At 46.7% G+C, this 17693-nt stretch overlaps 1 protein-coding gene across 1 annotated transcript in view; it reads left to right on the top strand.

The window, feature by feature from the left end:
* LOC133137449 (neurexophilin-1-like) overlaps nt 1-16422 on the top strand; it is a 31115-nt gene extending 14693 nt beyond the window's left edge. Inside the window, exon 2 of the mRNA XM_061255735.1 lies at nt 14235-16422. Within this exon, the coding sequence (XP_061111719.1) occupies nt 14235-15011 (777 nt within the window). The 3' untranslated portion in view covers nt 15012-16422. The remainder of the gene's footprint in view (nt 1-14234) is intronic.
* The last annotated feature ends 1271 nt before the right edge of the window (nt 16423-17693 follow it).

Below are 17693 nucleotides of genomic sequence, written 5' to 3'. Positions count from 1 at the left end.
GCTCCCTAACAGCATCAACACCACTCCCTGCAGCATCAACACCGCTCCCTAACAGCATCAACACCACTCCCTGCAGCATCAACACCACTCCCTAACAGCATCAACACCACTCCCTGCAGCATCAACACCACTCCCTGCAGCATCAACACCGCTCCCTGCAGCATCAACACCACTCCCTAACAGCATCAACACCGCTCCCTAACAGCATCAACACCACTCCCTAACAGCATCAACACCACTCCCTGCAGCATCAACACCGCTCCCTGCAGCATCAACACCACTCCCTGCAGCATCAACACCGCTCCCTAACAGCATCAACACCGCTCCCTGCAGCATCAACACCACTCCCTAACAGCATCAACACCACTCCCTAACAGCATCAACACCACTCCCTAACAGCATCAACACCACTCCCTGCAGCATCAACACCGCTCCCTAACAGCATCAACACCGCTCCCTGCAGCATCAACACCACTCCCTAACAGCATCAACACCACTCCCTAACAGCATCAACACCGCTCCCTAACAGCATCAACACCACTCCCTGCAGCATCAACACCACTCCCTGCAGCATCAACACCGCTCCCTAACAGCATCAACACCGCGCAATCACGTTATGGATGAGTGAGAGAGTGTTTGAGAGTGTGTTTGTGTGTGTGTGTGTGTGTGTGTTAGTGAGTGTGTTTGTGTGTGTGTGTTTGTGTGTGTATGTGTGTTAGTGAGTGTGTGTGTGTGTGTGTGTGTTAGTAAGTGTGTGTGTGTGTGTGTTTGTGTGTGTATGTGTGTTAGTGAGTGTGTGTGTGTGTGTATGTGTGTTAGTGAGTGTGTGTGTGTGTGTGTGTTAGTGAGTGTGTGTGTGTGTGTGTGTTAGTGAGTGTGTGTGTGTGTTAGTGAGTGTGTGTGTGTGTGTGTGTTTGTGTGTGTGTGTGTGTGTTAGTGAGTGTGTGTGTGTGTGTGTGTGTATGCAACCTGGCGAAAATGGCATGAAAGAGCACTGGTGTGATCATTCAGGAGCTATCATTTCTGACCCTGTCCCTGCTCTGCACCTGTCAGACAGGTGTGTTACCTAAGAACCAGGGTCACATACATGACTGTTTTGGATACTTCAAATACTTCTGTATGCTTTACTGAGCTTGTCTATGAAAGACTGGTTGGCTCAATTGGTTCATTTGAACCAGGCATGATCAATCGAGTGCAGAAAAGTACTTGAATACAAAACAATTACGTATTTGGCACAGGTCTAGATAACATGGGTTTCGTGAAAATTTAGAAACATGGTATTTCAGAATTTCTGTTCTCGTGTCACTTGACAGAAACACATGATCTAAATCTACAGGACAAGCTCTTCTGCCGTGATCTAAATCTACAGTACAAGCGCACCAGCCTCAGTGTTAAATCTACAGTACAAGCGCACCAGCCTCAGTGTTAAATCTACAGTACAAGCGCACCAGCCTCAGTGTTAAATCTACAGTACAAGCGCACCAGCCTCAGTGTTAAATCTACAGTACAAGCGCACCAGCCTCAGTGTTAAATCTACAGTACAAGCGCACCAGCCTCAGTGTTAAATCTACAGTACAAGCGCACCAGCCTCAGTGTTAAATCTACAGTACAAGCGCACCAGCCTCAGTGTTAAATCTCCAGTACAAGCGCACCAGCCTCAGTGTTAAATCTACAGTACAAGCGCACCAGCCTCAGTGTTAAATCTACAGTACAAGCGCACCAGCCTCAGTGTTAGATCTACAGTACAAGCGCACCAGCCTCAGTGTTAAATCTCCAGTACAAGCGCACCAGCCTCAGTGTTAAATCTACAGTACAAGCGCACCAGCCTCAGTGTTAAATCTACAGTACAAGCGCACCAGCCTCAGTGTTAATTCAGTGGTGGCGTAGACCAAAGGGGCCGCTGACAGCTTCACGTTTGGAAGGGGCTTCAGTAAGACGTGCTGCAGATTGCATTGGAGCGTCTGATTGGCTTGTCGTGGGCGTGGAGTCGGGCGACGTCGGATGGCATCTCACTGTGCGTACGAGACGGAGGGCGTTGACCCCTCGCTGAATACTCTGAAAAACAGATTAAAACAGAGCCGAGCATGAAAGAGAGGTGGAGACGCTAATGGAGACGGTGTAATTGGTGAAAAGCAGAACACACACCAGTGTTGGGAGGACGTGGCTCCCGCATCCTCACTCTGACTGTGAGCTGTCAGGCGAACACTTTGAAAGGTCAATCGCATGGAGGAGGTGCCAGACCAGCCAGAGGAAGAAACCACGCAACCCCTGGAAAAAGGGAAAAAAAGCTTTCTGCGAAGTCTGCGGCTTCAGTGCGAGATTGAAGAATGTCTTGGAATTAGTGATAATTGCATTTTTTTTGTGCTCAATTTAAAAATCAAAGGAGGCAGCCGTGGACTAATTTAAATCTCAGTCCTCCTCGTGTGGTTGAGTGAGTGAGTGTGTGTGTGTGTGCGTGTGTGTGTGTGTGTGTGGGAGTAATTTAGTTTTCCTCACACAGGGAGTGTGTGGGTCTGTGAGAGGAGCTTTAATGCGTCTCCTGAAGCGTCTTCATCCACTTCCCCCCCCAGTGTGTGCTGCTCTGTGCTGCTCTGTGCTGCTCTGTGCTGCTCTGTGCTGTGTGAGTATGAGAGTGTGAGTGTGTGTGTACTGTGTAAATGGTAAATGATTGGCATTTATATAGAGCCTTTAGTCAAAGCGCTGTACAATTAATGCTTCTCATTCACCCATTCATACACACACTCACACACCAACAGCGATTGGCTGCCATGCAAGGTGCCGACCAGCTCGTCAGGAACATTTAGGGGTTAGGTGTCTTGCTCAGGGACACTTCGACACAGCCCGGGCGGGGGATCGAACCGGCAACCCTCCGACTGCCAGACGACTGCTCTTACTGCCTGAGCCATGTCGCCCCTGTGTGGTGTGTGCTGGTTTCAGCTGCTGATAGACTAGGACACTTTCATCTCATCCAGCTGCCTGGTGAAGTTTCAGGGTAGCAGTACACATGTTTGCACTTGTTGCCAATGATTGAGAATACAAATTAATCATTCTGTCAGTCAAAAACCAAATTAATCAATAATGAATTAACCAATCAGGTTTTATTTAGGTAATTAACTACTGCAGATAATTTAGTATATGCGGGTGTCATGTGAGACCTGACATTTTTTGACATGGACAAAACTTGAATTAATGAGAGAATCACAATGTGATTCCATTCAGTGACACTGATGTATTCATGTAATACTAGTATGTGTGTGTGTGTGTGTGTGTATATGTGGGTGTGAGTGTGTGTGTGTGAGTGTGAGTGTATGAGTGTGTGCATGTGTGTGTGTGTGTGTCTGTGTGTGTGTATATGTGTGTGTGTATGTGTGTGTGTGGGTATGTGCATGAGTGTGAGTGTGTGTGTCTGTGTCTGTGTGTGTGTGTGAGTGTGAGTGTGTGTGTGTGTGTGTGTGTGTGTGTGTTTGTGTGTGTTCGTGTTCATGCTTGTTTTGGCCTGTGGAATGGCAGAGCCACTTCGTGACTAATTTGCAGAATTTCAAACACAGGAGGACTGACCTCCTCCCTTAGAGCCTGAGTTATAAATAACACAGGTGCTGTTTCTGAGTTCTTAATGCTCATTTACACTCCTCTGATATGTGTTTAAAGGCAGCATCTAAGGCTCTGTGCTGGGCACTTGGACTGCAGCTTTGTAACAGTGTGACAGGAGAGAGAAGGAACAATCCAGTGTCCTGTGTACAAGCCTGTGAGAGAGAGAGAGATGGAGAGAGAGAGGGAGAGAGAGAGATGGAGAGAGGCAGAGGGAGAGCGAGAGAGGGAGAGAGAAAGGGAGGGAAAGAGTGAGAGAGAAAGGGAGGGAGAGAGGGAGAGAGAAAGGGAAGGAGAGAGGTAGAGGGAGTCCCTCTACTCTACGCTGTAGCCTATCCACTTAGAGTTATGATGTGTTGTGTGTTCAGAGATGCTCTTCTGCATACCACTGTTATGTGTGGTTATTTGCGTTACTGTCACCTTCCTGTCAGCTTTGACCAGTCTGGCCATTCTCTTCTGACGCCTCATTAACAAGGCGTTTCTGTCTGCAGAACTGCTGCTCACTGGATTGTTTTTTGCACCATTCTTTGCAAACTCTAGAGACTAGTGTGCGTGAAAATCCCAGGAGATCAGCAGTTTCTAAGATACTCAAACCACCCTGTCTGCCACCAACAATCAATCCACAGTCAAAGTCACTTGGATCAATTGTTTTCCCCATTCTGATGATTGATGTCAGATCATCGCATGAATAAGTAGGTGTAATAAAGTAAAAATGTTCCTCATAAAGTGCTCGGTGAGGTAGTATATATATACAGACACACAGTACTGTGCACAAGTCTTAGGGACCTGTATAACATTCTGTACCAATAAGATTCTTTCAAAAATAATTCAATGAAAGGTCCTAAATAAACGTACTATACATTTTACACTACATTTTAGTAATTTGGCAGAATAGTAAAAAACTGAATCAAATCAATATTTTTTGTCACCACCCTTCAGTGTTAAAACTGCACTTGTCTGAGATAGCCAACGCTGTCCTGCAGTTATGTAAGACAATCAGCAGGGAGGTTGTTCCAAGCATGTTGGAGAACTTGCCACAGTTCTTCTGCAGACTTTGGTTGGCTCCTTGCTTCTGATCTCAGACAGCCTTGATCAAGTTTTTATGTCAAAAGTAGTCCATTGCTTACAGTACCATGTTACTTTTAAAAATTAAATGTAAATTAAATGTAAATGTAAAATTAAATCTTTTGGAAAATGAATCTTGGTTCAAATCTCAAATGTGTTCTTTTATACGAACACACACACAAAAATAAATATGTATATAATAAAGTCTAGGGTGCCTAAGACCTCTGCGTATATATATAATATATATACGCAGACAGAAAGAAAGAAAGAGACAGAAAGAGGGAGACAGCAAGAGGGAGAGAGAGGGAGAGAGGGAGGGAAGAAGAGCGAGAGAGCAGGCAGAGAAGGCAAGAGTCAGAAAGTTTGCTTAATTTGGTGAATTGCTGAATGTGCCAAGAAACAAACCTACATTTGCATTTAAAGGAGAGTTAAAGTTGAGAAGAAATATGGATTGAATCGGAGCCAGAGCCAAAGTCTAAAACTGTTAATTGACAAAAGGCCTCTGACACGAAGCCAAGTGCTGTTGTTTTTTTCCCCTTCTCCCAGTGCACAGTTAATTTTGGAGATCAGTGAGCTTGCCAAACGCCGTTTGAGAAGAAAGGGATCGATACTCTCGTTTATCTGCTACACTGCACTGAAACAGAGCACTGCAGAACCACATCCCTTCCGTTTTCACTTCATAACCTCACGAGTCATTATCTTTCTCAGCAATATTACTACAATAGTTTATAACATTACCTAACAAAACAATATTACTACAATAGTTTATAACATTACCTAACAAAACAATATTACTACAATCGTTTATAACATTACCTAACAAAACAATATTACTACAATAGTTTATAACATTACCTAACTAAACAATATTACTACAATAGTTTATAACATTACCAAACTAAACAATATTACTACAATAGTTTATAACATTACCAAACTAAACAATATTACTACAATAGTTTATAAAATTACATAACTAAACAATAGTACTGTAATAGTTTATAAAGTACATAACTAAACAATAGTACTGTAATAGTTTACAAAGTACATAACTAAACAATAGTACTGTAATCGTTTATTAAGTATATAACTAAACAATAGTACTGTAATAGTTTATAACATTACATAACTAAACAATATTACGGTAATAGTTTATAACAGTACATAACCTAGAGGCTAAAGTGCTTGACTGGCACCTGGAAGGTTGGTGGTTCAAGCTCCAACGTAGCCAAAATAAGATCCGCACAGCTGTTGGGCCCTTGAGCAAGACCCTTAACCCCACATTGCTCCAGGTCCCTGCTTAGTCTAATCGACTATAACTTGCTTCGGATAAAAGATCATATGATTATGATTATTGTAAATATTGTTGTGGTTCTTGCTGTTATTATTATTATTACTATTACGGTGCTGAATTCCAGGGAGTGTCTGTGGGTGTTGGGGTGTGTTATGACACCAGCATATACTAGGTTATGACCCCAGTGGTATATTAGGTTATGACACCAGTGGTATGTTAGGGTATGACCCCAGTGATATTTTAGGTTATAACACCAGTGTTATATTAGGTTATGACACCAGTGGTATTTTTGGTTATGACACCAGTGGTATATTAGGTCATGACACCAGTGGTATATTAGGTTATGACACCAGTGGTATTTTAGGTTATGACACCAGTGGTATATTAGGTTATGACACCAGTGGTATATTAGGTTATGACACCAGTGGTATGTTAGGGTATGACCCCAGTGATATTTTAGGTTATAACACCAGTGTTATATTAGGTTATGACACCAGTGGTATATTAGGTTATGACACCAGTGGTATATTAGGTTATGACACCAGTGGTATGTTAGGGTATGACCCCAGTGGTATTTTAGGTTATAACACCAGTGTTATATTAGGTTATGACACCAGTGTTATATTAGGTTATGACACCAGTGGTATATTAGGTTATGACACCAGTGGTATTTTAGGTCATGACACCAGTGGTATATTAGGTCATGACCCCAGTGGTATATTAGGTTATGACCCCAGTGGTATATTAGGTCATGACCCCAGTGGTATATTAGGTTATGACACCAGTGGTATATTAGGTCATGACCCCAGTGGTATATTAGGTTATGACACCAGTGGTACTTTAGGTTGTGGCACTGATCCACTCCCCATTAAGTAAATTGGGGGTTTAGCGTTGGTGATGTCACTGATCCGAGTCATCAGCTGCTGTCGGGAAATGTCCTCTGATCTGACCACTCTGAGCTGCTGTGTAAATACAGAGATTAACTGATAATCACCTTACATAATAATATTAATTACATTACGGCCGGTTAGCAGGTGCACAGGTATTATGCGTGATATTATAAGGTATCACATTTTGGGTCCCCTTTGCACCTGCCCCAGGCATAAAATCAGTAGCTCAGAAATCATTATCTAACATGCTGTCCCTGGCACGGAGCGCCTCCACGCAGTGAACACAATTTCCCATGCCCTCAGTGTCATTTCATCTTAAATTCTTAGAGGTCTTTGGAGGAAAGAAAGCTCCATTCCCAGCGCTCTTTCACGCGTTTCTAAACAGGTGCTGTACATTCTAGTCTAGTTGGTGTCTATGGTGCTCACTCCACTCCACAAAGTTCAGGAAGCTCACAGCTGTGACATCAATTGTGACATCATCACTCACGTTCTGCTTAATGGACTTCAGCGAGGAGAACATCGTGCTGCTGAAGCCAATCAGATGGAGGATTGGTTAGTGCTGAAGCCAATCTGCTGTTTGCTTGGTTAGTGCTGAAGCCAATCCAGTGTTGGTTTGGTTAGTGCTGCAGCCAATCCAGTGTTGGTTTGGTTAGTGTTGTGATGGGGGACCACCTGAGGAAAAGGCTGCTGCTGGAAGAGGTGTTGGTGTTGGTGGGTCGGTAGGGGACCGGACAGAAACTCAGTACAGCATCACAGTGCTGAGGAGGCTGTGCTGTGGGTGGCTCCGTGCTTTAGACCAAGGTGACTCACTGTGCTCGTGACAGATCCAGTGGCCAAATTCTCCACCTAACTCTCTCTCTAAGTCTGGCCCCCTAATCACCCTGATATTGATCACCTGACCTGCCTGATATCTGATTGGCTCCACAATCCCCTGCACCTCCCACCCAGGCTGTCACTGCCAATGAGAATGGAGTCCTCAGGTGACCCTCAGGAGACCCTCAAGGGCCATTCCAATTACACTCTCAAACTCAAAAAAAAGGGTTCTTTGGTTCTTTTGTCTGGGAGTCAGGTGTGTTCCACCCTCCCTTTACCTGGGAGTCAGGTGTGTTCACCCTCCCTTTACCTGGGAGTCAGGTGTGTTCACCCTCCCTTTACCTGGGAGTCAGGTGTGTTCCACCCTCCCTTTACCTGGGAGTCAGGTGTGTTCCACCCTCCCTTTACCTGGGAGTCAGGTGTGTTCGCCCTCCCTTTACCTGGGAGTCAGGTGTGTTCGCCCTCCCTTTACCTGGGAGTCAGGTGTGTTCCACCCTCCCTTTACCTGGGAGTCAGGTGTGTTCACCCTCCCTTTACCTGGGAGTCAGGTGTGTTCACCCTCCCTTTACCTGGGAGTCAGGTGTGTTCACCCTCCCTTTACCTGGGAGTCAGGTGTGACCACACCATTACCTGGGAGAAGAGAAAACCAGGGCTGGATTTGGATTCAATTACCTGGATTCAGGATGTGAAAGCTCCCTGAAAAAAGAACCATTGAACTTATAGGGTTCTTCTATGGAGCCACAGGGTTCCTTGTGGAACCTCTTTTTTTCTCAGAGTGTACCTGAGTTCCCTCAGTCACTACACCCTCCCGCTTCTCACAGGGAGCTGGGACTGTCCTGCCAGGGCTTCAGCTTCATGAAATCCTCCAAATGACCAAACACGCGACACAGAACCTTACCTCCACCTGACCACAACTGCTTCTTAACGGAGTCATTGTTCAGAAAACAAGTGACCTTAACTATAACTCACCGACTCTCAACAGCACTGTGTAAGCCTACTCAAATTCTGATGGCAGTGCTGTGAAGCATTAGATGGATAATCAGTGTTTTTCTGCTTTAATATCATCAATCAGATGGATCACATCAGTCTTCCTGTTGGCTGAATACAAAGATTTCAGTCGTTTAAAGCCATTGTTTATAATCCAGGTTACTAATAACACAGTCCTTTAAACTACATTTTGTGTCATTATGATGTTAGAAAAGTGTGCTTTGTTGATGTTTAATCAAAAAATGCACCAACTTCTGTCTTTTAAAAAAAGTTAATTGAATAAGTCTCATATCAGGCACTAGGGTCAAATGAGTCAGGCTGTCATTGTTTCTGTACAGACACTCTCCAGAGAAAGACGGTGCCAGTCTTGGCAGATTGGCTTTTTTAGGAGAGAAGGGTACCAGTGTTTTTGGGAACATTTTTACCATTGGGAATTGAACATTTCTCTGGAATATTCTTTGTGGTGTTTTGGGAATGGTTATGGGAATTTTCCCTATTTTGGTGTTTTGGGAATGTTTTTAAGAATGTCTGTGTCGTGGTGTGCTCTAAAGGCCCCTTCCCACTGGGCCTCAGGATGTATCTGGGCCTCAGGGTGCAGCTGGGCCTCAGGGTTTAGCTGGGCCTCAGGGTGCAGCTGGGCCTCAGGGTGTAGTAGGGCCTCAGGGTGCAGCTGGGCCTCAGGGTGCAGCAGGGCCTCAGGGTGTAGCTGGGCCTCGGGGTGCAGCAGGGCCTCGGGGTGCAGCTGGGCCTCGGGTGTAGCTGGGCCTCGGGGTGCAGCTGGGCCTCGGGGTGCTGAAAGTCTTCTTCTCCAGGGTATGGCCATGAGGAGAAATGATTTTTAAAATCATTTTCAGACACATAAGCAAGTGCAAACACACACATGCACACCCACATGCACACACACATGCACGCATATGATCATACACATGCACACATCCTAACGTGTGGAAATTAGTGTGTCTTGAGAACTGGGTAAAACAGCTGAAGTGTTTAGTGTTCCATGGGGGAAAGTAAAATTAACTGTGATTTGCAGTAACCGAGGCAACCGTTCTGGCTGCACCACTTCTCCTGAGCCCGATTCTGAGCCAAATAAAGGTTCATATAATTTTAATGATTCTTTAGTGTGTGAAATATCAAGCACACAACATGAAGAGGGTGCTATTTTAGACTTTATGGGTTTGTTGGTTGGTGGTTTTGTTTTTGTCATTAATTGTTATTTTGGCTGAAATGGCAGATTGAAGCACAGACAGAAATGCATTGTGCACCAGCACACGCAGACAAACGTTCGTTTACTGCCTCATTTCAGTAGCAATGGAAGTGAAAGAGTATGTGCTCCACGTGCTGTCTCATGAAGCAGTTTACCAACTGTGTGTGTGTGTGTGTGTGTGTGTGTGTGGTGTTTCTCCAGTACCAGCGACTGCAGGTAAACTGTGCTAAACTGAAATGTCTGCAGAGAAATCATAAACGGGGTGAAGGTTTAAGCGGCTCTGTCCATCTCGTAATCAGCTTATCGATGCCTGTTAATGCCGTGATTTATTTCCGAATTAGCATTCCAGGGTACTAATTGTGTTAGAGAATGAATGACATTAATCACTGCTGTTAATTAGCACGTTTTAATTAAAAACTGGGCTTAATTCCGACGGTGTCCCCTTCTGAACGGTGTGACGGCAACATCGCACGCAAACCTGGTTTCAGCATGTGCTTCCACACGCACGCTATCACACGCTATCACACGCTATCACACGCTATCACACGCTATGATGTGCTATCACACGCTATCACACGCTATCACATGCTATCACACACTATCACACGCTATCACACGCTATGACGTGCTATCACACGCTATCACACGCTATCACACGCTATCACATGCTATCACACGCTATCACACGCTATCACACGCTATCACATGCTATCACATGCTATGACGTGCTATCACACACTATCACACGCTATCACACACTATCACACACTATCACACACTATCACACACTATCACACGCTATCACACGCTATCACACACTATCACACACTATCACACACTATCACACACTATCACACGCAATCACGCTCTATCACACGCTATCACGCTCTATCACACGCTATCACACGCAATCACGCGCTATCACACGCTATCACACACTATCACATGCTATCACGCGCTATCACATGCTATCACACACTATCACATGCTATCACGCGCTATCACATGCTATCACACACTATCACGCTCTATCACACACTATCACATGCTATCACACGCTATCACACACTATCACGCTCTATCACACGCTATCACACACTATCACACGCTATCACATGCTATCACACGCTATCACACACTATCACACACTATCACACACTATCACACACTATCACGCTCTATCACACACTATCACGCTCTATCACACACTATCACACACTATCACACACTATCACACGCTATCACACGCTATCACACGCTATCACACGCTATCACATGCTATCACACGCTATGACGTGCTATCACTCGCTATCACACGCTATCACACGCTATCACATGCTATCACACGCTATGACGTGCTATCACACACTATCACACACTATGACATGCTATCACACGCTATCACACACTATGACATGCTATCACATGCTATCACACGCTATCACACACTATCACATGCTATCACACGCTATCACACACTATGACATGCTATCACATGCTATCACACGCTATCACACACTATCACATGCTATCACACACTATCACGCTCTATCACACACTATCACATGCTATCACACACTATCACACACTATCACACGCTATCACACACTATCACATGCTATCACGCGCTATCACATGCTATCACACACTATCACATGCTATCACACGCTATCACATGCTATCACACACTATCACATGCTATCACACGCTATCACATGCTATCACACACTATCACATGCTATCACACGCTATCACACGCTATGATGTTTGTTTGGGATGTCTTTGGATTCCCATGTCTGCCCAAGCATCAAAGTCAGTGGGTGGAGGGTCCTTCCTAATTGGACGTCTAGATCGGAAATGTGCGGGTGGTGGGTTGTAGATGTCGGCATGGATTGGTAAGTGGGGGGAATCTTTGACCTTTTGGAGCATCCTATAGGTGAGTTCAGTTCGTCTGATATTGGGGGGGAAGTATGTTAGATAAGACAGGGAGCCAGGTGACTAGTGTTGACCGGATAGTCCCAGTAATGATTTGCATAGTGTTGTTTAGTTGGGTGTCTACTTGGTGTGTGTGGGGTGACCTGGACCAGACAGGGGAGCAGTATTCTGCTGCAGAATATGACAGGGCCAGAGCTGAGGTGCGCAGTGTGGGAGCTGCTGCACCCCATTTTGCACCTGCAAGTTTGCAGAGGAGGTTGTTTCTAGATTTCACCTTTGCTGGCTGCTGTTCCTTTAAGGTGTTCTTTGAATGACAGTGTCCTGTCCAGGGTCACTCCCAGGTATGTTGGGTTGGGGGAGTGTCTGAGCTGGTGTCCTACTAGCCTACTGTCTACTAGATGTCCAGCTGTTTGGTGGCATCTGCGTTTCTGCGTTTCGAAGATGGAAGACACTGGAAACTGTCTTTGCTGGACTTGGTTGCAGGTGCCAGGCCTTGCAGTACTGGTCCAGTTTTGCAAGGTCCTCATTGAGCACCTGCTCCAAAGAGGCCAGGTCAGACGCTTGGGTTGCCAGACAGATGTCATCAGCATAGATGAACTTGCGGGATCTGGTGATGGGCAGGTCGTTTGTGTATACATTGAACAGGGTCGGAGAGAGAACTGAGCCTTGAGGAAGCCCATTTATCTGTGTTTTCCATGAGCTTACTTTCTGTCCTAAGTGTACTCTGAACCTCCTATTGTTGAGCAGAGTTTGGATGGTGGCTGTTGCCCAGGCAGGGAGCATTTTCCTGAGTTTCAGCAGGAGGCCTTTATGCCAGACCGTATCGTAGGCTGCTGTGAGATCGAGGGACACAGTCCCTGTTTTGAGCTTGCTCTCCAGGCCGTTTTCAATGTAGGTGGTTAGGGCCAGAACTTGTTCCCCTGTACTGCGTCCTTTGCAGAAACCGGCCTGATCTACATTAAATTTTGACTCGACTTCTGTGGATATACACTGTAGTATTAGGCGTAACAAGATTTTAGAGGGGACACAGAGCAGAGAGGTTGGGCAGTAGCTTGCTGGCAGTTTACGGTCTTTGCCAGGTTATGGTATAGCAATTACTTTTGCCGTCCGCCACTTCTTGGGGATTGTGTTCGTATGTACAATCCGGGTGTAGAATTTGGCCTGCCAGGTAAGAGCTTTGGGGCCAAGGTGTTTCATGAATTCTGGAGAGATGTTGTCATAACCTGCTGCCTTACCACATTTCAGTCCCTGCAGGGCTTTCTCCAGTTCGTTGACCATGAAAGGCTCAGGGTTTTGTTCCTCGCAGGGAGTTTGCCTTCTGCCTTCAGTTCAGTTAAGATTGCTCTTCTGGTGTCTATGACGTGCTATCACACGCTATCACATGCTATTACACACTATGACACGCTATCACACGCTATCACACGCTATCACAGGCTATGACATGCTATCACACGCTATCACACGCTATCACGCGCTATCACACTTCTCAGCTGTTTGGGCATGGTGGCACATTCACAAACCTACCCCTCTGACTTGTATCAGTTGTATTCATTAGGGGGGGGGGGGTCTATGATTTGGTGTTGACTGTGTTCTGTGGGGATGGGCGGGGGTGGTCATGTTCTTCAATGTTTCCCATATGGCTCTCTTTGTAAAATGCATTATATTCATCCACAGTGACACTGTGTCCTGTGTGGTGGCTGCAGTGGAGGTGTCGTTTCAGACGGGGGAATGATGGACCGCACTTATCTCACTGACGTAACGGCGAGACAGGGGAGGGGAGAGGGGGAGGGGGGGACTCAGTGTGTGTGACCCCCAGAGCAGGTGGGGGTTTGACTCCTGCCGCGGAGCTGTGGACACTGCTCTTTCTGCCCCCCTCTCTGCTTTCTGCCTGTCTGAATAAAGCATTACACAAATAATGAGGGCTAATGAAATGTCCCTTTGTGTGTGTGTGTGTGTGTGTGTATTCTATAGCTGAGCTCTGACCTCTGACCTCTGACCCCTGACCCCTGACCCCTCTCTCTCCACAGGTTGCGCAGGTGCAGGTTGCGCGGGTGCAGGTGTGTGTGTGTGTGAGAGAGAGAGAGAGAGAGAGAGAGAGTGTGTGTGTGTGTGTGTGTGTGAGAGAGAGAGAGTGTGTGTGTGTGTGTGAGAGTGTGTGTGTGTGTGTGTGTGTGTGTGTGTGTGTGTGTGTGTGTGTGAGAGAGAGAGTGTGTGTGTGTGTGTGTGAGAGAGAGAGAGTGTGTGTGTGTGTGTGTGAGAGAGTGTGTGTGTGTGTGTGAGAGAGAGTGTGTGTGTGTGTGTGTGTGTGTGTGTGTGTGTGTGTGTGTGTGTGAGAGAGAGAGAGTGTGTGTGTGTGTGTGTGAGAGAGAGAGAGTGTGTGTGTGTGTGTGAGAGAGTGTGTGTGTGTGTGTGTTATGTAGCTGACCTCTGACCTCTGACCCCTCTCTCTCCGCAGGTCGCGCGGGTGGAGGCCTCCCTCCCGGGGAAGCCGGTCGTGCTGAAGGCGGGGAGCCCCAAGTCCCCCCTGAAGCTGAAGCACATGTGGGCGGAGCCCAGCAGCAGCAAGGAGCTGTCAATCAGCCGGCTCCTGTCCCAGGCCCTGCCCCCGAAGGAGAACGCGACGGCGCTGGACCTGCGGTACGACACGCCCGAGCCGTACTCCGAGCAGGACCTCTGGGACTGGCTGCGCAACGCCAGCGACGGCCAGGAGGCCCGCGGCCGCGGCAAGCGCCGGCCCATGGTCAAGACCGGCAAGTTCAAGAAGATGTTCGGCTGGGGCGACTTCAACTCCAACATCAAGACCGTGAAGCTCAACCTGCTGATCACCGGCAAGATCGTGGACCACGGCAACGGCACCTTCAGCGTCTACTTCCGCCACAACTCCACCGGCCAGGGCAACGTGTCCGTCAGCCTCGTGCCGCCCACCAAGATCGTGGAGTTCGACCTCTCCGCCCAGCAGGCCGTGGTGGACGCCAAGGACTCCAAGTCCTTCAACTGCCGCGTGGAGTACGAGAAGGTGGACAAGGCCAACAAGAACACGCTGTGCAACTTCGACCCGTCCAAGACCTGCTACCAGGAGCAGACGCAGAGCCACGTCTCCTGGCTGTGCTCCAAGCCCTTTAAGGTCATCTGCATCTTCATCTCCTTCTACAGCACGGACTACAAGCTGGTGCAGAAAGTGTGTCCGGACTACAACTACCACAGTGACGCTCCCTACTTCCCCTCCGGCTGACCATGACATCAGCACGGACCACAATGGCGCTGAGATGTGGGGTGCCCCTCTACCCCCCATGCTCAAAAAGACATATCTATCAATATATCTGCTATCTGCACTGTCCTGGACATCTCTGCAATCAAATGAGGAATTCTGTCCAAATCAGCTGTTTACTGGACAATCTGGCCCAACTAAATCAGAACAATAATAATAATAATAATAATAATAATGATTAAAAAATAATAATAATTCTGATTCACACATTTCACATTTCTGCAAAAAATATGAAACATATAAAACATTTGCTAAATGGAAGAACATGGGTTAAATTGACGTGATGTTCCTCTTAAAAAATATATATAATTTCCAAAAAGATGCACCAGATTACTAGTTATGATCTCATTTTTTGCAATGCCAGCTCATGACATGTACATAGTGGCAACTGAATTTCAGCATTCATAGTTAATATGAAATCTTTATTTATTTTGTGAAATACTTCAGTTTTTTTACCCTGCTGAAGTTTTGGTGGGGAGTTTTTGTTGTGTTTTGTTTTTCTTTCTCAAATCCTCCAAACAGAAAACAGAGGTGCCCCAGCTCCCCCCCCCCTCCCTCCCCCTCAGTTTTGGGTTTTTGTGTTTCTGTGAACGCAGCGATATTTATGTCAGAGGCAGCAGTTTTCCTGGATTCTCCCCGTCAGCAGATTTGAGCAGCACTCCAAGACAAAGACAGCCGGGTGGCATTGTTACCCCGTGGCCCCGTTTGAGAACCCCCGCTTTTCCTCGTACCCCCACCGCCCCGGAGCCACCCAACCCCCGCCAGACGGAGGAACTCCACGACACGGGACACGCTCCCGGGAGAGAGTGCTTTCAGAACAGGAAGTGGGCGGGGCCTCACCCTGGGCTGGGTTTAGTGGGCGGGGCCTCACCCTGGGCTGGGTTTATGGGGCGGGGCCTCACCCTGGGCTGGGTTTAGTGGGCGGGGCCTTGCCCTGGGCTGGGTTTAGTGGGCGGGGCCTTGCCCTGGGCTGGGTTTAGTGGGCGGGGCTTCTTCACAGTGCTAAAGAAGGCTGACCTTCTCCGGCCTGTGGTTTATTTTAGGTTTTTTTTGTTTGCTTGTTTGTTTCATAAAGTTTAAAGTTCAGCTTAAAGCATCAGACCATGAAAAAAATCTCCCTTTTGGTTTTTATTTTTGCCACTGGAAGGAAAATGTAAAAAGAAGATTGTGCATCCTGGAGCGGAACCGGACCGGACCAGCCCGACCGGACCGGAGCTGGTGCTGTATATACTGAACCCCAAACAAGCTGCTTCTGTACGTGGCACAAGTGCGCGTTGGATTTCTTTCCGTCCCCAACTTCCCTAAAACCCCCCCAGTACCCCCACACCCTCCCCAGTACGCCCACACCCTCCCCCAGTACCCCACACCCTCCCCAGTACCCCCCCCCCCCCCCCCCCCCAGTACCCCACACCCTCCCCAGTACCCCCCCCCCCCAGTACCCCCACACCCTCCCAATTCCATTTCTGCTTGCTCTTGGTTACGCAAAAACAATTTATTAATGTCGGCGTGAAAACTCCATGAATTAAAATGTACAAAAACATGTAAACTGTCTAAAGAAACGACACGTCACCTGTATCAAGCATCTGTATGAGAATTCCTTTCTGGGGGAAGTGGGGGTTTGGGAATGTAAATTAAAAAATGCTGAAAGTTTTTTCAGTTGAATGTTCAAAATGTGTCACTAATTGCACAAGGTGTGTGTGTGTGTGTGTGTGTGTGTGTGTGTGTGTGTGTGTGTGTGTGAAAGAGAGAGAGTGTGTCTGTGTGCACTCAAGTGTGAATGTGCATGTCTCTTAGTGTCTTGTCTTTCTCACTAACTCTACTAACTATTCTTTCCAATTACACTCTGCTGGACTCCACACTGGTGTGTCTCTGGAAGAAAGTACAATAGAAGGGCAACTAGAGCAGTTCCTTGTATCAAATTATGAATAAAGTCTTAACGGTCCCTTCAGGTTCAGCAGAAAGGTTAGTGGGGTTTAAAGGTAGAGCTGAGTGCTGAGGATATTTCAGGCTTTCAGGAGAACCAGATGACCTTGGGAGGGGGGCGGGGGTGGTTTTGTGTAATCAGGTAAAAATATAATCACAGAAAATTGCTCACTTCCAGAAAAATGTCACAGCAACAGTCAGTTTGAAGTGATTTCGAACAGCGTGTGAAACTCGCCAATTTCCTGACAAAACGTTTCCCATAATGCTTTGCGCAGCGGGCATTGGGAGAGTCACCCGCTAATTCACTTCAGACTTCCCTAACTTCCCTGGCATGGCTGGAGAAAGTGCATTAATTTAAATAAAAATACCTCCATTCAAATTCCTGCCACCACAAGAACCGCTGGAAAAAACACACACACACACACACACACACACACACTGGAGACTCACACACACACACACACACACACACTGGAGACACACACACACACTGGAGACACACACACACACTTGCCAGACTGCCGTTTGTTTACTTTTCTTTTATTTTTATACTTGGTGTCAAGTGAAGCTCCGTCGACTGCAGAGTTCTTAAGCTCTCGCTTTACTGTCTCGTAAGCATCTGCATGAATTTACTTTTTATTTTAATCTATAGGATGAGGAGGCATCTGACAGCCAAATGTGGAGCAGGCAACTCTGCATTCTGAGAGAGAGCACGAGAGAAAG

Source organism: Conger conger, chromosome 9 (assembly GCF_963514075.1).
Source record: "Conger conger chromosome 9, fConCon1.1, whole genome shotgun sequence".
NCBI lineage: Eukaryota > Metazoa > Chordata > Actinopteri > Anguilliformes > Congridae > Conger > Conger conger.
Note: the sequence above shows the minus strand (reverse complement) of the source record. Positions and strands in the feature narration are given on the sequence as shown.